Here is a 23,640-nt window from a genome sequence, read left to right on the forward strand (position 1 = left end):
TACAATACAGTGCATTAAAGGGGCCATTCGGACAACATAGAAGTTCGCTTCGTTCGAAATATTTCCTGTTTTATAGTGCCCCACCGCTTCATTCACTGAGAAATTAATTTAGGTTAAAAGTCTGATTCTCCCACCATATCGTGTGTTTTTGGGATGTCAGCAATGAAGCCATAAGTGCATGTAATCAAACAAACTACTGCGTCACTCAGGTCTGCAGCCTTGCTAGCCATCAGTCCTCCCAGGTGGAGCTACCATACTCATCCACAAACCGTTGTTTGCCATTGCTTTGTTTTTGACCGCGTCTGCACCTGGCTTGTTTTCGTTACTGTAGAAAGTAATGGTTTTGTGAAACATGAGGTATCCTCGACAAACAGGGTCACGTAAGACAACATCGCCTATGCCAATCGGCCAGGGCCGTGCAAGCCAACTCCAAAGCGGCGGAGTGCTGTGCAGCTAAAACAAGCATAGTGCACGCCGTACCAACAGCAGTGCGCATCGGTACTTGTATGTGTGCGCGTATTTTCGTAACTTTCATTGTTTACTGCCCCATTTTTACTGCTGTAAAATGAATATGCATTACATTTAAGCGCAAATAGCTCGTTCGGCATGCTTATAAGGCCTGCCCAATTTGCGTTTGCTTTTGCCGGCCTCAGCCAATCGCACAGCTGGGGACATATGACATCATAGGTACTGCTGTGGGAAATGAGCTAGTGGGTCGCATGGCCATTCCCTTTTTCCTAATTATATAGCTTATTCGAGTGAAGTGCGCGTTAAAAATGGTGTCAGTATGATTCTAACGAGGCAATCTGTCGAATGAACCGAACTTGTGGGTTGTCTGCATGGCCGCTCTAAGCAAAGGCAAGGCAGCCAATTTTTCTGTTTAGACTGCCTTCATGCACACAGTAGTGCTCTATTACTGCCAGAAACTCATTACGGGACTCCTGACATATTTACAGTTGCAATAAAAATCAGAAATAGAACAAATAATCATTGAACACTCCACAATGTCCAAAAACAAAGGAATAATGTGCGAGTGAGCTACCTAAAACACTGCGACAGAAGATCATATACATCAAGGCAACTAATAAAAACCATGGCTAGTGCATAGCCACTATACAGCTCATTTGTTAAGGGCTTATGTGCGTCCCCACAAGTTGGCTGTGTAAACCCACTGACACCTAACAGAGTCCAAGGTTCGACGAAAACACGTCAGGGGAGGGTGATTCATTGATGAAATACAAGCAGGCACTCACCTGGTCAAAAACAAATAAATAAAGATGCCTTGGGGCCCCTACTGGCCCCTTGTTCACAATGAAGAGGGGGTGAAAGGTCGCGACTATCTATAGGTTCGGTGGCGCAGATTGCACATGTATATCTCGGGGAGATTACCCCGCTACCGGTTAATCGTGTTTTTAGTTGGTTGAATATGCTCTGATCCTAAAAGTAGTCGTGTCGACAGGCGCTTCTCTGATGCGATTATGCTTGCGGAATCCTAATCGATGCGGTGGTCAGTAGCCAGGTGATGATCCGCCAAGGCAATTCAACTTGCATTGCCTTTTTTGACATCGTTCTGGTGCTATTGAATTCTTTTAAAAATTTCCAGTTTCACCTATGTACGATTAGGAACGAAAAAGAGACGCCGACCAGTCCAAACAAAACGTACTGACGTTTAGGCTTCCAGCACGGAAGCCTTGTTCACAATAAATGCATCACCAGAAGTGGGTCGTTTAAGTGGGCTTAAATAATCGCTGCAAAGAGAGTGCGTAGATCGGGTTTAGATTTCCGTCGTTACGTTTGACTGTGTTAGATGTGGTCTGAATGATTAGTGATTCCAGATGTAGCCGTGATGCTGTCACTTTTTCTGTAGCGACGATTCTTGCATTGTCCCAATCAATCTTGTGGTCATTCACGACGGCGTGTTCGGCTAAAGCATTGTTGCGGACGCTTTTATTCTTTACGTCACGTGCGTACTGCTGCAGACGATTCTTATAATTTCCTGATTCCCCGATATACACGCCACTGCAGTCTGCACAAGGTATCTCGTATACCACACCGGAGAAGCGCTCCTTGGGCAAGCGGTCCTCGACTCTCACGAGCTCATGGCGCATCTTTTTGGCTGGAACGTGGGCCACCTGCACGTCATATTCCCGTAGGATACGTGCCAAACATTCACTTGTTCCTGGAAGGTAGGGCACAGGAGCTCGCTTCATCGCGGCAGGAGGCACGTCCATTGTCCCCGTCGGGTCAGTTGGCGTTCCGTTGCGTTTTTAAAGTGCCTAGGGTAACCGCAGCTAGCCAGGTCGTCCCGTACCTTTGCCGTGTCCACCGCCGCATCCTCGGGCTTCGAGCACAATCTTTTCACACGCTGCAGTAGCGTGCTAACAACAGCCGTCTTGCGGGAAGCGGGGTGCACGGAGTTGAAGTTCAGGTAGCGGCCTGTGTGCGTTTCCTTACGGTACACGCTGAAACATAGCCTCTGGCCCTGCCGAGACACGAGGACGTCCAGGAAGGGAAGTTTGCCATCGGCCCCCTCTTCTGACGTGAACTGAATGGCACGTTCCATACTGTTGAGGTGGGCCAGCAAGCTGTTCGCCGCGTCTTTCTGAACGACGCCAAAACAATCGTCGACATAACGCAAGAACACTTTTGGTTGAGGGGCAAAGAAGGCTAGCGCGCGTGCTTCCAGCGCTTCCATAGTCAGGTTCGCCGCCGTGACCGAAATAGCGGCACCCATTGGAGTCTCCTGCCTTTGCTTGTAAAAATGGCTTATAAAGACGAAGTACGTATTGTTGAGGCAAAAATCTAGAAGCCTGCGTAGTTCTGGCACATCCATCGGTGATCTCTTGGGCAACGTCTGATCAGCCTCGAGAGCAGCGGTGCATAGGTTGACAGCCAGGTCAATCGTAATGCTCGTGAAAAGGGACTTCACGTCTAAGGACACCATCAAGTCGTCTTTCTCCATCACGGTGTTGCAAGTCTTCTCGACAAAATCGAAAGAATTACGAATGTGAGTGGTCCCTTTACCGACGAGCGGAGCCAGAACTTGGTGCAGGGCCACCTGTCGAAGTTCCTGCACCAAGTTCTGGCTCCGCTCGTCGGTAAAGGGACCACTCACATTCGTAATTCTTTCGATTTTGTCGAGAAGACTCGCAACACCGTGATCGAGAAAGACGACTTGATGGTGTCCTTCGACGTGAAGTCCCTTTTCACGAGCATTCCGATTGACCTGGCTGTCAACCTATGCACCGCTGCTCTCGAGGCTGATCAGACGTTGCCCAAGAGATCACCGATGGATGAGCCAGAACTACGCAGGCTTCTAGATTTTTGCCTGAACAATACGTACTTCGTCTTTATAGGCCATTTTTACAAGCAATGGCAGGAAACTCCAATGGGTGCCGCTATTTCGGTCACGGCGGCAAACCCGACCATGGAAGCGCTGGAAGCACGCGCGCTAGCCTCCTTTGTCCCTCAACCAAAAGTGTTCTTGCGTTATGTCGACGATCGTTTCGGCGTCGTTCAGAAAGACGCGGCGAACAGCTTGCTGGCCCACCTCAACAGTATGGAACGTGCCATTCAGTTCACGTCAGAAGGGGGGGCCGATGGCAAACTTCCCTTCCTGGACGTCCTCGAGTCTCGGCAGGGCCAGAGGCTACGTTTCAGCGTGTACCGCAAGGAAACGCACACAGACTGCTACCTGAACTTCAACTCCGTGCACCCCGCTTCCCGCAAGACGGCTGTTGTTAGCACGCTACTGCAGCGTGCGAAAAGATCGTGCTCAAAGCCCGAGGATGCGGCGGTGGACACGGCAAAGGTACAGGACAACCTGGCTAGCTGCGGTTACCCGAGGCACTTTATAAACGCAACAGAACGCCAACTGACCCGACGGGGACAACTGGACGTGCCTCCTGCCCCGATGAAGCGAGCTCCTGTGCATTACCTTCCAGGAACAAGTGAATGTTTGGCACGTATCCTACGGGAATATGACGTGCAGGTGGCCCACGTTCCAGCCCAAAAGATGCGCCATGAGCTCGTGAGAGTCGAGGACCGCTTGCCCAAGGAGCGCTTCTCCGGTGTGGTATACGAGATACCTTGTGCAGACTGCAGTGGCGTGTATATCGGGGAATCAGGAAATTATAAGAATCATCTGCAGCAGCACGCACGTGAAGTAAAGAATAAAAGCGTCCGCAACAATGCTTTAGCCAAACACGCCGTCGTGAATGACCACAAGATTGATTGGGACAATGCAAGAATCGTCGCTACAGAAAAAGTGACCATCACGGCTACATCTGGAATAACTAATCATTCAGACCACATCTAACACAGTCAATTGTAACGACGGAAATCTAAACCCGATCTACTCACGCTCTTTGCAGCGATTATAGAAGCCCACTTAAACGACCCACTTCTGGTGATGCATTTATTGTGAACAAGGCTTCGGTGCTGGAAGCCCAAACGTCAGTACGTTTTGTTTGGACTGGTCGGCGTCTCTTTTTCGTTCCTAATGTACCCTCCCGGCCAGACGGGATTCCATCATGCTCTCGATTTCACCTATGTAGGATGCGTCGCAATCCTTGCATGGAATTTTGTAGGCAACACCGGGGAATCTTGATTTTTCTAAAGGGTCCTTCACGCGTACCAGCTTCTGATTAAGCCTGTTCGTTGGCACGTGTGCAATTTTAACGCCATATGTGCCAAACACCCTTGCAAGAGCTTCACTGATGCCTTGCGTGTAGAGGACGGCAGCGCGGTTTTGCCTGTATTTTTCAGGAACCCTTTCGGGGGAGGCAACTGAAGCCCGCAATTGTTGCGTCCTCACAAGCTTTGAAGGGTAGCCATTGCTGCGAAGGTCCTTCCTTACCACGGCTAGCTCTTGCTTGCGCAGACCAGGCTCAGAGCAGATTCGTGATGCGCGTGAGAAGAGTGCAGTGGCGACGGAGCATTTTTGGCCTATAGGATGCGCAGAGTTGAACCCCAGGTATCTACTCGTGTGGGTCGGCTTTCGATACACACTGGTTGTAAATCCTTGGGCCGACCGTCTCACAAGTACGTCGAGGAAGGCGATCTGTCCATTATTTTCCTGTTGCATGGTGAACTGGATGCTTGGAACACAAGAGTTTAGATGCTCAAATAAATGCATTACGTCTCGGCGGTGGATCACACAAAAACAGTCGTCTACGTAGCAGACAAACATCTTGGGGCCGCCTTTTACGAGTATAGCGCAGAATTTTCTAGAGCCTCTAGGGCAATATTCGCACAGACTACTGAAACGGAAGCTCCCATCCCTGTTCGAAACCGCTGGTCCGTTGAAAACAAAACATGTGCGTTCTGCAGGCCAAATTCCAGGAGACAATACAAGTCTTGCGTCTCAATTGGCGAATGTGAAGGCAGAGATGCATCGTTCTCGAGTAGATCCTTGCAACTCCGGACCGCGTAATTTTGCCTGGAATTTGGCCTGCAGAACACGTTTTGTTTTCAACGTATAATGTTACAAGCAGCGGTTTGGAACAGCGATGGGAGCTTCCGTTTCAGCAGCCTGTGCAAATATTGCCTCAGAGGCTCTAAAAAATTCTGCGCTATGCTCGTACAAGACGGCCCCAAGATTTTTGTCAGCTACGTAGACTGCTTTTGTGTGATCCACCGCCGAGACGTAATGCCTTTAATTGAGCATCTAAACTCTTGTGTTCCAAGTATCCAGTTCACCATGGCAAAGGAAAATAATGGACAGATCGCCTTCCTCGACGTACTTGTGAGACGGTCGACCAAAGGATTTACAACCAGTGTGTATCGAAAGCCGACCCACACGGGTAGATACCTGGGGTTCGACTCTGCGCATCCTATAGGCCAAAAACGCTCCGTCGCCACTGCACTCTTCTCACGCGCATCACGAATCTGCTCTGAGCCTGGTCTGCGCAAGCAAGAGCTAGCCGTGGTAAGGAAGGACCTTCGCAGTAACGGCTACCCTTCAAAGCTTGTGAGGACGCAACAATTGCGGGCTTCAGTTGCCTCCTCCGAAAGGGTTCCTGAAGAAGACAGGCAAAAACGCGCTGCCGTCCCCTACACGCAAGGCATCAGTGAAGCTCTTGCAAGGGTGTTTGGCACATATGGCGTTAAAACTGCACACGTGCCAACGAACAGGCTTAAGCAGAAGCTGGTACGCATGAAGGACCCTTTAGAAAAATCAAGATTCCTCGGAGTTGCCTACAAAATTCCATGCAAGGATAGCGATGCATCCTACATAGTTCACTGGGAATTTTTAAAAGAAGAATTCAATAGCACCAGAATGATGTCAAAAAGGGCAATGTAAGCTGAAATGCCTTGGCGGATCATCACCTGGCTACTGACCACGTCATCGATTGGGATTCCGCAAGCATAATCGCATCAGAGAAGCGCCTGTCGACACAACTACTTTTAGAATCAGTGCATAATCAACCAACTAAAAACACGATTAACCGGTCGCGGGGTAATCTCCCCGAGATACACATGCGCACTCTGCGCCACCGAACCTATAAATAATCGAGACCTTTCACCCCCCTTTCATTGTGATCAAGGGACCAGTAGGGGCCCCAAAACGTCTTTATTTGTTTATTTGTTTTTGACCAGGCGAGTGCCTGCTTGTATTTCATCAACACCGAACTAACCCGCCTGAATCACCACTTCATAGACATTGAGCAATTCTTTGAATTGGTTTATTATAGCAAGCTGTCTTGTTTATTTCCTTTTTTTTGGCATTTCCTGTCTCATTTGAAATTGGGAGACCAGATAGCTTTTACTACGGGTCATGCACTGGTGACAACAAATATTTGATTTCACTTTAAACAATTTTGAGTTCTGTTTTATTGCTCACCAGCCAATGACCTGAAATATAAGAGGCTCTTAAAACATGTGCTGGCATTTCTTTCCTGCACTGTAGTACAACTAATCATGAGTTTTATCATATTTTGTTCACAAATTGTAATATTTAGAAAGTATTCAGCTGAATGAAAACGTTATTTCAGAAGCATGCGCAATCAACAAGGCCTCAATGACTCTCACCACGTGGTTCACTTGTTTCCGTCACAAATAACCTGATTGCAGCCACATTCCACCCAAGACGAAGGTAACATACCCTCTGGGATGATGAATATTTAAAATGCCTTACGAGTAAGTGCTCAGCACATGAAATTGTGGCATTAAAACAGAAGATCCGTCTGCGGCATCCTTCACTTGGGGCAGCGCTTGATCACAAACTTCGAGAAGCTGAAAAATGCTCCATGCGCCGCTCCAGCCAGCAGAAACAATGCAGGACGCAAGTTGGTAGGTGGACCGTTGGCATCCTGCGATTGTGAACATTTTTATTTAGTAGATGCTCTTTTTTTTGTACCGTTGTTCATTTTTCCTTTAACAAGCAGCTGAACTCCTGCAGGTTCTACGAATCATACAAGCATAATAAAATGCAGCAATGCAGAACAATTGGCAGGATTACCTCAATTTTTCTTTTCTAGGAATGAAAACAATGTAGGTAATCTATACACAACTACAATCAAACCTTTCAATTTTTACCTACTTCACTCCTAACAAGCCCGCATACAGGTTAGACATGTGAGAAAGCTGCTAAATTTATGCCCACAAACTTAATCAGGCATCAGAAATCGGCAGGGAACGACGTGTTACCTTTAAATGGCACTTTTTTTTGTTCAAAACACGTAAATGGGCGAGAAAGGCCCATAACTATGATTTCGTACCCTTATCTGGAATGGTTTTCAGGCAATGCTTACATCTCACTTCAGTACCTTCAGGTGGTGGAGATCTTTGAAAACTCATTGCGGGCAAGTGGGTTGTGTTCCAGCTCTCGTATCTTGCCAGCATATGCTGGATTCCAGCATTCCCAATTCAACGTGACGACTTGAATGTGGTGGATGCAAGAAAAAATAAGCACACGCCACGGGCGTCGCCGGGGGGGGGTCCAGGTGCTCAGGTGCTCCCCCCCCCCCTTCATAATGTTTTATGCCAAGGCTGGGGTGCGGTTTAGGCAGCCTGAAAAACCGCCTGAAGTCACCTGCAGTTTTAAGGACATTCTTGCTCACATAAAGCTGAAAACAAGGGCTATGTCAACGTCTGATCCCTGCGCCCGCTCCAGATGCTGTACCTGTCAATATATACAGCCCGGCTGCATTTCGCGCCGGATACACCGACAAGCACCGGGAACCTGCCGCGAGCCGATCAAAACAGCCCTACTGTTTCAATGGCGGAACAGCACGGCCGGGGAATGGCAGAACAGCAGGAAAAGCCTCATATAGGCTTACATGTGGTCGGGAGCGTGTCATTCCTTGTCTTTACACTGGTACAAAGTATAATCACATGACAGAGCATGTCGCTGTATTTTGTTCAGTCAACTATCAATCCTTGATATGTTTATTTTTCTACCGACATCGCATTTCATTGACTATTGCAGATCCATAATTTCTGCTGCATAAAAAGCATTGCTCTGCCCATGTTGTATTTCCTCCACATCAACAAAACTACACAATTCTCCTTATTGCGGAGCTTTATTTTTTTGGCACTATTCCACTGTTTCCTTGACCTCCCTCTTGGTTAGAATCAGCTTTCTGTATTTGCTTAACCGGAATTTTACTGAAGCCATGTCTGTTTCGATTTAACAGATAGAAATATAATGAAAATTAAGAAACGTGCAACAAGCTCAACATTCAACAGCAGTGCAATAAGGTGTTCTGCTTAGCGCAAGTTTACTACTCACGTTACTTGCACAAAAAATAACAAAAGGCGATTACTTAAGGACGAAGACGCACGTTTGCTAGCTTCACCGCCATAATATACGAATGCGCCACATGTACAGTCCACTGCGATTCGATGGTTGTCGCGGGAAAGCTACTCTTTCAAACGAAGCAGAAAGAACACCAGCTTTAGCAAATATTCCATGCAAGTTTCGTTATCGTCGGCGTAATAAAGAGCAACCAAGTCCAAGTCTGCGCTTGATAACAACGAATGTACGGCTTGAAACCCAAAGGGTGGCAAGTCAGTCGTGCGGGCCATTGTTGTATCATGGAACAGCCAACAAGGGAGCGAAGAGTGCGAAATCTCGATTTTCATGGTTCCGAAACGAAACCGTGGGCTGGTGGCACGCTTGGCCGCTCGATGCTGGCGCGATAACCTTCAAATCGTGCTCGACTGTACTTCATAGCTGACAAGAAAACTTAATAGTCCCTTTTCTAAAGGAAAATCTAAAACACGAGAATCTTGATAGCAAACATTCAGTGTTGGCCTCCACTTCCTCCCGACGAACTTCGGGGACCGCGCGCCACTCACGAGCGCACTCATGATCACGCTCACGAGCGTGGGTCCGCCTAACCACCTGCTCTGCGGACGAATGATTCGCCCGTGGTCTGCCTATAGACCAGCGAACGGGAATTTAGGTGATCATAATTATCATCACCATCTAAGCTCCTTAAAGGAGCCATGAAGAGAAAACACAAGTTTGGTTCATTCAAAAGATTGTCTCGTTAGAATCATACTGACACCACTTCTAACGTAAACTTCGCTCAAATAAGCTACATAATTAGGAAAAACGGGAATGGTCATGCGACCCACCAGCTCATTTCCCGCAACAGAACCTATGATGTCACATGAGCTAAGCTCTGCGATTGGCGGAGGCTGGCAGAAGCAGACGCCAATTAGGTAGAGCTTATAAACTAGACGAATGAGCGATTTGCGCTTAAATTTAGGGCACATTCTTTACAAAGCAATAAGAATGATGGGACAAACAGTGGAAGTTACGAAAGCACATGTAAACATAGAAGTACTGATGTGTTCTGCTGTTCGTACTGCGCACAGCATGCTTGGTTTAGCTGCACAGCACTGCGGGGCTTGGGGTTGTCTCAGACGACACTGGCCGATTGACGCAAGCAACGGTGTCTTACGTGACCCCATTTGTCGAGCGAGCACTGTTTCAGGGAACGAATATTTTCTCCCAGAACAAAAACAAGCCAGATTTAAATGCGGGCAAAAACAAACCAAACGCTTGCCACGGTATGGTGGCGCCATCTAGGTTACAGAACGTAAAAAAACGCGGGAACAAACCAACACCGCTGTACAGGGTGGAGACAACCTTTGAACGGTCCCGTGCCGCCGCAATTGGGCCAACGGGCTCAACGCGTTATTTTTTTCGTTTCCCACGAGACCTAGCAACGCGAAACAGACAATATGATTCAAACTTCTTCAGTAAACCGCGTTGCGGCGATAATTTTAGCGCGGTTTTGACACAATGACTTGCTTCGGCGGCGAGCGAGCAACCAAAAATGGCGCCGCCAGCGTATACGTGTCTCTGCCCTGTACGGCGGATGCGTGAATGAAGGTACTCTAGGCTGCAGAGCGCTTGGTTCCTGTGATGTCATTTGGGACCACGAAAACGCACAATTGAGCGGGAAAATCAAAATTGTAACCTAAATTGTTTAATTTCTCAGTGAATAAAGCACCGTTTGTATCCGGACAAGCGCTGGGGGCACTATAAAACACGAAATCTTTCGAATAAAACCAACTTGCATTTTCTCTTCATGGCTCCTTTAAGGTGGGCTTTACAGTTAGCGTTGAGCATACACAAATCGCATGTTAAAGTCAGTTATTTCAAGCTTCGTTTGCAAAACAACGCGCAAGATGCCTTGCCTACATATTTCCCCGTCCCATCTTTTGGTCGACCACGGTTCCCCCCCCCCCCCCCCCCCGAAAAAAAATTCCTTGCTACGCGCCTGGCAAACGCCCAATCAGGAGTACGTTCAGCATGCACGTCGGTTGTTTAAAAAAAGGGTGTAATGTATTGCTCAGAAGACTCAATGCTTGCACGCATCTTGGAGCAGCAACGGCCTTGGCAGATGTGTTTGAGTGGTTTTTCCTCTCTCATAACATCCACACTGCTTTCAGGAAAAGCCCCAGGCCTAGCAATTAGCATGTTCCAGTTAAGAATGCTGCTGCTGATACTTTACACTTTCAAATCTTTTTCTTTGTGGAAGGATGTTTCTTTATTGGCGGTACAGCACTAGCGTGCGTAAATCGCAGCCTTCAGAACCCCAATCAGGCCTGTTTAAATGGTACAGGCAGTTACATAACTATTTGAAAAAGTGGACTGCAAGGACTGTCAATTCACATGATAAACATCCAAAAAATAGCTGGAAACAGAACTGGTAAGGCTTTATCGAAGACTAAACTACAAAGGTAATAACATTTTTGTGTCACCACCTAAGGAATATGGCTTCACCGTAAACATGACTAACACCAGGAAGTTCGTATACATGGTGATTAACTGCTACGCCCACATTATGATTTTGGGTGAAACTTTTGAGTTTTCCGAAATTAACAATAAAGGTTGCCATTGAGCGCCTACATGTTAGGTTATGCATGAAACACCAATAATTGTTAAGGGGGAGAGAACTTGTACATTCAAGTGATCGAACCTTATTCAAGTATGATAGCCCACTGTGCTACCAAAACTGTGTTTGAAAACTTACGTTCTTGCAGCCAAACACTGTTGACAATGCTTGTGGCTCTTGTCCGGTTGAATGGAGGGACGTGATGCGCTCAGACCGTCCAGAGGTCTAAAACGGGATGACACATGATTACCACACATGCAAGAATGGAAATGATTAGGTGCACGAATGTTACGTCTCGGGCAACACAACATTCAGCCAAAATCACTGCCCGCGTACCGCCGCACCGTACACATGGTGAGGTGGCTCGCCGCAAACGCAACGAAGCTTGCGAGGCGCGCACATTCGCTCGCAAACGATTCTCCCTCGCAATTCCCAACACGGCACAAACGACTGCGGTGATCAACGAAGCCGAAAACGCTGCGCAGCACAGTTTAGAAGAGTAGCCGCCCGTGTTCTGATAAACTACGCGTAAGACGTGGTTCGCAGTGGTGAACTCTGAAGCTGTTCAATATAGTGCTCCGGAATGGGAAACGTTACTGAGTTACTGAGCGCCACGGCGTTACTGAGCGCCAGTGCGTTTAGCGCTCAATGCAAGCACCACAATCTTTCGCACATCGCCTTTCTAGAGACGAGCCCTCTAGGTTCAACCTCGCCAGTTCAGTTAAACAATTCACACACGCGTGCTCCTGTTAACGAATCCTTAAAGCGGCGATGACAGCTACAAACGACATCCAGTGACAAGAAAGGCGGCAAATGTGACGACAGCTTACCGAGAGGAGCCGACGCAGAAGAGCGAGCGACGTTCAGAGGCAAGCGCCAAGCAAAATTAGCCGTCTTCAGGTGGCAAAGTTGTTCTCAAATACTTCATCGCGAAGTCGAACACGACAGACACAACCGAAGACGACGAGGTGCCCAATTAATCATAATAACTGCGCTTGTTTAACCGCACACCACAGTAAACACGTAAACAATCCGATGAAAGACGGGTCACGGGGTATCTGTTCCGGAATCCGGCCACGCCGCCGCGCGCCGTACTTAAGATATCGGCCGTTGGCAGGGAGTTGCGTAAACAAATTAAAACGACAACAATAAATAATTACCTCTTTTACTGAATATAACATAATCTTTAGGTTTATTATTTACTGTGTGTATTATAATAAAGAAGCTTAGATATTTAAAGTTTACAAACACAAAACGCGAACTGAAGCTTATGGCGCTCGATTTGAACGTTAAAAAAAGCAGCAGATAGTAAGATAACACTGCGCAATGAAATTTGGCAGTGTTCTAGTGTAAGTAATCGTATTATTATTTGGCGTCTGTTTATTTAGCGCCCGATTTCATGCCCCTACCTCCCCAACTTTTGTTTTCTTTTGATATCTGCCTTGTTCTCCAACGTTGTTTCTGCAGGAGAAACTAGGTGGTCTGTTTATTGCATTTGTACACAATATTTACGGTCGCTAACAATAAGAATGGAATAAAATTGTGATTGCTAGTACGTTATAACTCCACTGAGTGACGAGAATGACTGTAGTCAGAGAGGGCTATGATTGTGCTGGTGGGGCAGGAGAGGAACAGGGAACGACGGAATGATGATACAGATGTCACAGTTCAAGGCTGTGCTGTGCTCCGTGCAAGGCTGTAGGAAACAAAAAGTGGGAGGGGGAGTGTTATTCTGTCGATGTCGTAATAAGCAAGGGCTGATATTTTTCCTGTTTCAACGTCGGTGCTGCCGCTGCTTTTTATTGAATTTGGCAGCTTTTTTTTTTTGCTTTTGAACATTTTTGACGAGGTTGGGTGGATGGTACAATGGGATGTCTTTTTGAAATTATATTGCATGCATGACCTCAATCAATGATGATCTGAACACCTTTTCCCCACCCTTTCAACACCCTTAAAAAAAAGGGGCGTTGAGGTTGGTCAACACCCTTTTTTTCACGCAAAAAGGGTGGAAAGCTACATAAAAGGGTGTTGAGATTCAAGAAAAAGGGCGTAAGGGCCTCCCAACACCCTTTTTTCAATTATTTTACGCCCTTTTTGGCCAAAAGGGTGTAAAAAAGTTTAGTGTGCACAGTTCACCAATGCTGCCGTCTTGGTCCGTACTCCCTGACTCGGCGGATTCCGCCGTGAGTCCCGTGCGTCGGAAACAGTAACGGGAAGTGTTGGGCGTCACATCGCTCCGTGCGAGGCGCAACGTCTTTGTCGCGGCTCTTGCTCCATGGTCGCGGCCAACCCACATCTCAATCGCTGCTCCGAGACCATGCATTTCGGCGGCCCTTCTAGGCATGCCGAGTTCGATATATCACATGTGAACTTCGTTATAAGGAATATGTTTCGCAGGTATTTCCGTAACAGGTATGTTTTTGTTCGATATATAGCATAATTCGCTATATCCGGGTTCGTTATTTCTGGGTTTGACTGTACGCTAACCTCTGAACCTTATGCCACTTTTTAAAAATGTACACACACCAGACTTTCCTATCTTGCCTGCTGAGCTCATTGGGGCTGCCCTGCCCACCTTTCAGTCCTCACGATTTCCTTTGCGTAAATTCACAGCAGGTCCTACCATTTAACAAGTGCTTAACGTTTTAATTTCAGGTTCTCTTTAAATCTATGTTTAACAACTCGTTTCCCTCAATAGACCTACGCAGGCATCAAAGATGGGAATATATTCGTTCCCTGCTATGACAATAGTTGTTCTTAACACGTCCTCTACGACTCGCCACAAGTTAGTTATATACGCATGAACTCTCTGCATGCATTCAGATATGTCTATGATTTATTGATTGATTTTAGGGTTTAATGCGCCGACGCAACGCACGCGATGAGGTGTGCCGTGGTGGAGGGCTGCGAATTAATTTCGACCAACTGGTGGTCTTTAACGTGCGCCAAAATGTCGTACACACGGGCGTTTTTGCTTTTCGCCTCCACCAGAAAAGCGGCCGCCGCGGCCGGGAATCGAACCCGCGACCTTGTACTCAGCAGCCCAACACCTAAAAAGAGACAAACACGCCTGCTAGGCTACTGCATATTAAACCACAGCTCTGTGATGGCGCTAGCTGTTGGCGATTGACATGGTGATGATGATAGCTACTGCACTCGGGGAATACCCAGAGAAACCACGGTTTCTGTATCGCGTGAGAGTTACGGTGCTGTTGCTTTTAATCAAATTCGTAAAACTGGTGTTCCTCACTTATATCGGGGAAAATGAATTACGTGCGTTACTTTCAATTATGCGCTACATTGAAATTCGTCGTTCTGAAATATTTTTACTTTGAAAATATAAGCAACCTGGCGGGGATTCCGAAAATATTCGTAAATTAGAGAAATTCGCCAAACTGGGTGTCGTAGTAACGGGATTTCGTAGTAACGAGTAACGTAGTAACGAGTTCGTAGTAACGAAATAGTTGCGGTCTACGAAAACGGGGCAAAGAGATGGCAGGGAGCTCAAATGTAGAACCTGAGTCTAGGCCATCAGATGCAGCAGCTCCTCCCCTTGGCCTTTAAATCAGCCCGCGCTCATCTTGAGGTAACGAGCTGGTCATATCTGTCTCCCATGCTTCGATAAAGTGGAATATGTCATGTTGGAGTTTTCTCCTGGCCATACCCTCGGACATGGCTAGGCTGCCGCCAAGAGGGCGCATGTTTCCCTTATTTTAGCAGAGTTCTAAGTTGATGTCTGATGTTCACGAACTTAACGCACATGGATTTTCCGATAACTGTGTTGGTTTCATCAACAGAGTTTTTTATTCTTCGGCATTAAGACCTCGTTGTAGCTAGGGGAAAGAATGTGTTCCTAGATATAGGATGAAGGTTCGTTCTTCACGTTTTTCGAATAGGCCAGTGTGGTAGTCGTGGTCACAAGGAGCACGGTATGTGAGTATGTGTGCCGCTTGCTAATGCGTCGTTCGCTTACAGACAATTGGATCCGGCTGACCAGTTGACGTTGTTAACTGTCTGCTTTATGAATGGGAATGTCTCACCGATGCGCTTGGTATTCTGCCTCCAGAAAACTGTATAATCTTCTCTGCGAGTCTGTAATGATGTTATGCTTTTATTTGATACTTCCACAATTCGGATTGCCAGAAATATCGCTCCAAATTCCCTTTCTTTGTTCATGTATGCTTGAGGGTAATGCAGTCACAAAGATTGTCAAAGTAGGCAATTACGACAATTTGGCCTGGTGATTTCGTACATGCAGGAGTCGGTGTATACTGTCGTGTCATGATATTGAAACACTCACCGAATGAACTTGAGCCTGCCATATCGTCCATTCTTGTGTAGTGTTCTATCCATATGTTTCGCACAGGAGAGTTTTTATGCGGGGTCAGTGGATCGGTGCCATGTCTATCATGGCGTGCAGTGGTTTCCTTTCAAAGGGGTGGGAGTGCCTGTGTTTTATTCTCAATTCAAGGTGCCCCTTTCTTTTCAAAGGAGGTACGATGGCCCCTCCTGATTTTGTTTTTAGATCCGCTCTATGGGTGCCAGGAGAGACCATTGTTTCTCCAATTTCTTGAAATGCGTCGGTAAAACACAAGTTGGGGACCTATTTATTCATGCCATTATCACCAACACCCTATTTAGGACGACTTCAGCGTGAAGGCCTCTCTCATTGACCTTCAGCTGCCGTTGTCCTGCGCTTCCCGAGTCTATTATTTGCTCCGAATACTGTTGTTTCACCCTTCCATCGAGTAAATTGCCGTCCCCATCTTGTAGACCCGTCTATGCATGTTTATTCTGTTGCTGTGGTCGTTTCACCCCTTGTTAGTTCGTCTCGTGGTCAATATTGTGTGGCTGAGAACTGCCTAATATGCCGTCCTAATTATGGTGTTCTTTTGACTTGATTTGGTGCGGGTAAACCTGTGATACGGCAGGCTCTGCAATATTCTGGTCATGATCAGTGGTTGCATGAGTCTTGTCGTTTCTTTTCTCTTTTTTTGCTCTTTCTTGTTTTGACGTGTTTCTTGTGGGCAATAATTGGTTAAAGTTGTTCTGTTTTTGGTGATTGTGCATTGGAAACTACCCGCTAGTCTAGAACCCCGCAGAGCATTTTTACGTGGCTGTTCGCTGGGACTGGGAGGATATTGGTACCTATTTTAGGGCGCTTTTTAACTTGACCGGGTGGCGCCATTTGTCGTTTACCAAACGAGCTTTCAGCGGAGACATAACCGTGGGATTATTGAAAAGTATTTTGAAAACTTCTGTGATTTGACGCTATATATAGGGATTTATTTCCTTTGGGTTCGTAGTGCGGGCGTTGGCTTTGTATTTTGACTGAGTTGAAGTGGGCTTTAGATTCGGACTTTGGCACTTCCTATTTTGATCTTTAGGAGGATGGATTGTAGACTTTCAGTTGAGTCCGTTCTAGCTTCGCTTTTTGACCATGTCCCTCTGTAGAACGTGACAGACCTACGTTAAAGCAACTGAAGACCACCAGCTCCGTTATTTCCGCAGTTGTCGCATCTCAATTGCGAAGGTGGCTGAATTAAGTTTAATTTTGTAACGAGAGCTACAATGGCGTATTCTCACCGTTTAAGTGTGGCAGGTGGCCGCACCGCCAGCTGAGCGGTGTCCTGGCAACCGCCGCAGCTGACAGCGCCTCTCGCCGAGCCATCTGGCAAGGCGTCAAAGAAGGAGCCGGTGAAACCGAGTTGCAAGAACAGAGTAGGAACCGGCGTTGCCTGTTATTTATAGGAGGGTGGCTTGGTGGGATTCATCGTTAGATATGGAAAGTGAGTCGGTGGGAGTGAAAGAAGCCAGGCTTTGTCATTGGAACGAAAGTCAGAGGACGGAGCGAGCCGAGGAGACGGAGGAAGAACGAGGCGCACGTCTGGAGAAGCATCGTAAGTACGAAGCGGCCAGGCGAGCGGATTAGAACGAGGATGGTTCGTCGTCTATATCGGCATTTCGTGCCATGGCCGCGGATCAACGACGCAAGAAAACCAGGAAGAGGCAACGAGCCGCAGGGACAGAATAAGAACGTGCTCAGCGTATCGAACAGTCCCTTAACGAGAGCTAACAACCAAACCTACACTCAGATGTGCGAAGCTGAACGATAAAGATGTAACCATACCGAAAACCAAGCTAAACAATAACACTAACCGTGCCTATCGCTGCGCACACCCAGGCTTAACTGAGTTCAGCCACAGCCACTTTTTCCCACATAGAATCCACACTACAGACGGCCGTCGACGACATCGAAGAAAGCCTGAAAGGCATGGGAGTACGTTGCTCCCCAAGCAAGTCTAGGCTCCTTGTCTACCAACCGACCAACCGATCAAATCGCACAGAATCAAGCAGCGATGGGAGCATTAAAAGATTAAGATCCGAACCAGGGATGGTAACGCAATGCCGACGGTCAGCAAGATCCGAGCCCTGAAGATTAAGATCGAAGCGCTCGGCAGGAATGGAGAAACCGTCACCCGGATCATGGAAAAGGCGGCGAACACGGTAAGATTGTTCAAGCGCGCTACCAACAAGAAGGGAGGCATGAAGGAGAAGAACCTCACCAGACTCATACACTCCTTCGTACTCTGTCACATAGCGTATGTGGCAGCCTTCCACAAGTGGATAAAAAGAGACAAGAACAAGCTAGACACCCTAATCAGGAGGGCCTACAAGACAGCCCTCGGACTACCCGAAACTACCAACATGAAGCGTCTCCTCCAGCTGGGCATACACAACACGCTCGAAGAGATCGCCGAAGCGCAAGGAACCACTCAGCTGGAATGACCGTCGTGGACCAAAGGCGGCAGAAAGATTCTGTGCAAACTAGGCATCGGCTATCACGAATAGCTGGGACCAAAATTCCCCGTCCCCGACCACATACGGTGGAACGTCCGGGTCGACCCCTTACCGGGGAACATGCACCCGCAATTCAACGAAGGCATAAGATGCGCTAGAGCCAAGGCACTAACGGACCTGCACGCGGAAGACCACGGAGCCAGATACGTAGACGCAGCCGAATAGGCCTGCCGCAACGGCTTTGCGATCGCGGTGGTTGACTGCGAAGGCAACATGCGGGCGTCCGCCAGCACTTCCAGCAAGGAAGTTGAGGAAGCAGGAGAAATAGCCATCGCCCTGGCCATCGTAGACCGGGGATGCCACACGATCCTCAGCGATTCCCTGACAGGAGGTGAGGAACTTCGCCAAAGGAAGAATTCCCGCAACCGCGGTAGGCATCATGTTCTGATAGGCAGACCGCGACTAGAGGATTCGTATCAAGTGGTTCCCGGCGCACGCATGTGCAGCGTCCGAGAAGAATGCGAACCGCAGCGGAACGGCACACGCCCGAGCACGAGGAATAACCGACCACACCGAAGGCGATGGCCACCCGGTGTGGTTTAGCGTTAAAGACAGGATGACCAGCTATAACGAGTTGACCAATGCCTTTCGGGTGGGCCGTAGACTTTTTCCACCGTCATGCAAAGGGCTGAGCAGGTCACAGGCCATCCTGTTCAGGCAATTGCAAGCAAGAATGCTTCCGAGCCCAGCGCTACAGCACAAAATGTATCCAGAATGACACCCCGACGACAAGTGCAGGGCGTGCCACCGGAAGACGGAAACATTCGAGAACATGCGATGGGACTGCTCAAAACATCCAACCGAAGTTAGCTAAGGATTAGGCGCTGGCTAGGCAGAGACCTCGCCAGCCGGCAACGGCGAGGATCCTCGCAGAGCACCCGCCAAGAAGACGGCGTAGGCGATGTCCTAAGCGCGCTTCAGCGCTTTACTGCAGGATTAATAAATGTTTCTCCAATCCAATGTCTCCTATCTGCGTGGGCGGTGTATACCATACATATAATTGTCTTCGGTAATGCATTTTTACCTGGTTGGTAGTTTTCGTATGTGTTGCTTTTTTATATTTCCCAGTCTGCTGATGTCCACAGCAGGGCGAAGGTTGCCCGAAGAGTTCTAGCTGCTCCCGTTTCTCGTCATCCGTATCCATCCCTCGCCTAAAAACGTTTCAACTCCACCCTGTAGTCTTCACGGCCATTTTAAGGGCAGAGCACTTCAGTGCCCGCCTTGTCGCCGTATCTCGTTCACTGTCACGCTGTCTAGCCACCACCTCAATCTTGTGGAGTAGCGACGTAGCAGACCCAAAGAGAGCCCCACAACGAAGCGGCGGAAAGGACCCGAACAGAGGCTTCGGAAAACAAGCGGTTTATACAGCCATAACCGCTCGAAACTCCTGAACCGCAGACGCTTGTCATACATCTCCCGGTCGTTTAGCACAAAGAGAACTGCAGGTACATTTGAGGCAAAACCTGTGTATATAACCTGCCGCCCCCGCATTCATTTAGTTAGAACCCCCGTTGTGATAGTGTTACTACAGTGAAGTATAATTCTGGTTCACTGTAGATTTTGCGACAGAAAGCGAAAGAAGTGGCCGCAAAAATGACGCGTTCCAAACATCGCAGCAACGCGCCGACCCGTGCGAGATCTCGCTCGCACTCTCCCAGTTACAGGGTGTACCAGCACTGCGAAGGTGGGAAATTTGAATTGCATTGAACAAGCCTCCGTTCAATTAATCAAGGGAGGATTGAGACGAGGAGGCGAAGAGCGTTATGGGTGGTACCCGTGAGAGGATAACGGCTCCAGAGCCCATTATGGCGAATCACTGCTCTGGAGTTTCCACCGCTTTCACGTTGAGCGGAACGGCTCTAATTTTATTATTCCCGCCCAGCTCATTCCGTCACTCGAGTAGTGCTGTAGATGCGTATACTTCCCCATCCACTGCGCTCGCTTTTTGTTCTCGAGTTCTGTACCTATATTTGCGTTTCTGCTGTTGCCCAAGCTGATCAATGTTTTCTTTCAGGGAACTTTATGAGGCCTCTTGTTTCTGCCACAGTAGTTAGCACCCCGATCTCGCATTGATGGAGTGTCTAGTGTTTAGATGACAGCGGCGTCTATTTTCAAGGGTCTTCAGGTGTAGACGAAAACCAAAAGAAAAAAACGCCATGTGTCCAGATTTCGGCTCAGATCAGAGGTTCACACAGGCTATTAAACTATACGTCGATTCTCTTGCGCCCTCTCTTATTGCCGAGTATTACCTGCGGTGAGTGGACCTCTCCGTGACCGGAGAAATTTACTGTTCGTGACTTGAAGGCGCTTTTCGAACGTGCACCGTCTCAAACTCTTCTACTAGTTTCTTCCCTGTTTACAAGGGCGCATAAACTTTAACAGGACGCCATTCAGGCAAGGAAGCACGGTGGACACGTGAACTCAGACAACCCGCCCGACGTAGTGATATCTTGTTTGCATCTCCTGACTATATGACGAGAAACATGATTAATGTTCACCTGATCGGAGCTGTTCCGCTTACAGCAAGAGAAAGGCACCGAACAGCGTTCGCTGCTCGGGTTCGTGCGGGAACAGTTGAAGTACATGTTGGCGTTCCAGTCGCGGAAGCTGAGCCTGGAAATGCCACAGCATCGCATTCCCACCTGCATGGTTTTGAAAAGCGAGGCCATGATTGCACGGGAGTCTCGAGGTAACTTTAGTTCACACCGACTTTTTCACCATGCTGCAATTTTAAGACAACTAATTTTAAGTCGGTGCACTTATTTTTTGATCATAAAACGCTGGTGATAACGAATAATTCAACGCTGCTAAAAATGTTTACCGATTAAATTACACATCCCGTGCTCTGTATGCAGTGCCTTTTCCAAGAATTGGTGGTTATACATTTACACGAAACCATTTCCAGTTCTGTCCGCATTGCTTCGGTTACGTTTTTACAACAGTATAAAAAATTTAACGAAGGTGATTACTTTCTTTTAAAATACACCAAGTTCCCTTAAGCTGCAAACACTTGAAAAGAAGGCTCACGATTCCTATCAAGATATCCGCATCTATCGCAGTCGAAAACAATCAATATTAGTCGCTACTTCGTTCACACGATTTAGCAATTATGCTGCAAATAACCTTTTATTATGCTTTAAAGCAACGAAAGTTTGCTTTAAAGCAATACCGCTAACTTGACTTAAATGTGCGACGGCGATGATGATCATATACCTCTTAGTAACTCGATTCATTGGGCGGTTTGTAATTTACTACGCGTAAAATAGTTTGCTTATTACACAGGAATTTGCTTTAAAAGAACTTTCCCTCCTCCTTAATAGTGTGGTGGCTCATTAAAAGTCGTCATTACGTGCTTGGCACGGCAGAAAGAAAACATGGGATACCTGAGCATTTCCAATTCATTTCTTCTACCAGATATTTGTGGTCAAGTTTCAACTGGGAGACGGACAGCCTAATAGAACTGCGAATGTACAAGTGACAAAACCATCTCGCTGAGTTCTTGTCATTTCTCGTATAGTTTCTCAGCCCACAGACAGCCACAAGTCATGGGCGCTTACATAGTAGCCCTGTTACACTGATGTCGTGATGTCTTTGTACTTTTGCTGTTTTTAACACACGGAACGAATATTGCCGCGAACCATGTATGGGCTTTCTTATTTATTGTTTGTTTTTGTTGTTTGTTCGGACTGTCTTTTATTTTAGCATCGGGATGATGCACTCTTATAGAGGGGGTAATGCCGCGAACCATGTATGGGATTGCTTATTTATTGTTTGTTTTTGCTGCCGGGCCACGCCCGGCTGTGTTATCTGCGTTACAAGCAAAGCGCGTCTTCCATTCTTTATTTTTATGCCGCACGGGCTATCACATTCAGATAAGCAAACTGTTTCAGCCTAATGTCGCTAGCCCAGAATAATCGTCTGTGATCTACAATGTTCTGGATGTGAATCGACGGGTCCAGAATCACTCGCGCCGAAAGATAAAAAGCCTACAGAGCAGACGCCTCGGCATTCGATTCTGGGACGCTCGCCGACGCAAGTCACTTTGTTGACCGCTGCTTCGCCGCCTCTGTATTCTTTTGAGTTGTTAGGGGAGCACAAGTTCGCTCCAATAAACTTGTTTCTCCTTCAAGACAACTGCATCGTCCTTGGCTTCGTGACTATATGGACAGTCGAGTTGCTGACGTCACCAGAGGAAATCGAGTAGCGAACTCGGTGCAGGCCTACGAGGCAGCCATCGCACGAACAGAGAAAGAAAAAAGACAGCAATGTTGGTTTTATAGCTGCGAAAGGATAAAACGCCTAGTATACAGATATTCCTCATTATACAAATTTTTGATGTTTGCATTAATCTTGACGTATCGGTTATTAGCCATACCTACTGATACCCGAAGCAAAGGTGCACGCTGCGCTAATTTCCCCTTTTAGGCCCCATGCCACAGTCAGAATTTTTTAGGCATTGGTATTGAGGTATCAGGTACACTCGCTTCTTGCTGAAACGCAAGGAGTAGTAAAAATGTCTGCGCATTGTAGAGAGTTCTACTACAAGCTTGTTGGCATGCATTCTGCTTTGGCTGCAAAAAATCTTCCTGCTCTTTGACCCACACGAAACGTAAAATAGTTTCTGCTATGGAGCCCAGGGGAAACATTGCATTGCTTACGTCGTATACACAGTAAAGAACCGACGAAGTCCCCAACAACAACGACTCATCTCTTTGTTTTGTGATAAATTCCTCTTTCATGACAGCCTCTGTTTCAAGAGTGAAGAAAGTAGGACAACTAACTAGCGATTCTGTGAGTCATGCGCTAAAGAACAGGCTAAACGAGAGTTTGTGGTGACGAACGCGGTGTCAATGCTGGCGTACTTTTGACGTATAATCCGCTGAAAAACAAGAGCTCAATTTTGGGCGTAATGCGATTATTTCAAAGTGAAAAATGAAATGCTGACAAATAGATGGCGGCGTCGTAACGAACAAGGGGCGTGTAGCATTTGATATTTCAAAGTTCCCCCAAAAGGCATCCGCCGTAACCAAGCTCTGAGTATACGCCTCGAGCGCGGCCTGTAGGGGCGCCACTGAAATCCCCCTAGCGGCCTGTTTTGAAAGCAGCCGCGGAAGTCCCGAGTACCGCTCCCGCTGTCGCCGCTGCTTTTGCGGCACGTTCATGACCGAGATATACCGTTTCCGGGCATTTGAAATCCATGGTTATGTGGAGAAGTCACTCTGTTCGCACATTGGGTGTGTTTAGGAGAGTGTAAATGTTTCTGACACGATTGTAGGGTGGTATATTCCGTCTGTATAAGCGCCAGGTGTGTGTCACAGGCCAGTGTCGCGGAACCGGCGCATGATGGAGCCGATTGCAGTTACACTGCCTTGAATTTACTAGCAGTGTCTCCGTAACCACTGGTCCCTCAGATGTTTATGCT

The 23,640-nt window shown here is 47.5% G+C and overlaps 1 protein-coding gene and 1 long non-coding RNA gene across 2 annotated transcripts in view; both read right to left on the reverse strand.

Moving 5' to 3' along the window:
- Positions 1 to 23,640, reverse strand: part of LOC144145675 (tetraspanin-33-like) — a gene marked incomplete at its 5' end in the record, with an annotated part of 35,160 nt that overhangs the window by 6,905 nt on the left and 4,615 nt on the right. The window contains 1 exon segment of the mRNA XM_077677338.1: positions 20,717 to 20,860. Coding sequence (XP_077533464.1) covers positions 20,717 to 20,860 — 144 coding nt within the window.
- On the reverse strand, positions 6,470 to 12,425 carry LOC144145674 (uncharacterized). Its single transcript, XR_013317568.1, has 3 exons — positions 12,188 to 12,425; positions 11,496 to 11,582; positions 6,470 to 7,313 (listed from the first exon to the last, which is right to left on the reverse strand). It is a non-coding gene; the product is annotated as an uncharacterized LOC144145674 (long non-coding RNA).

This window comes from Haemaphysalis longicornis, unplaced genomic scaffold, assembly GCF_048455015.1.
Source record: "Haemaphysalis longicornis isolate Haplotype H1 unplaced genomic scaffold, Haemaphysalis longicornis Haplotype H1 scaffold_7, whole genome shotgun sequence".
In the NCBI taxonomy this organism is placed as follows: Eukaryota; Metazoa; Arthropoda; class Arachnida; order Ixodida; family Ixodidae; genus Haemaphysalis; species Haemaphysalis longicornis.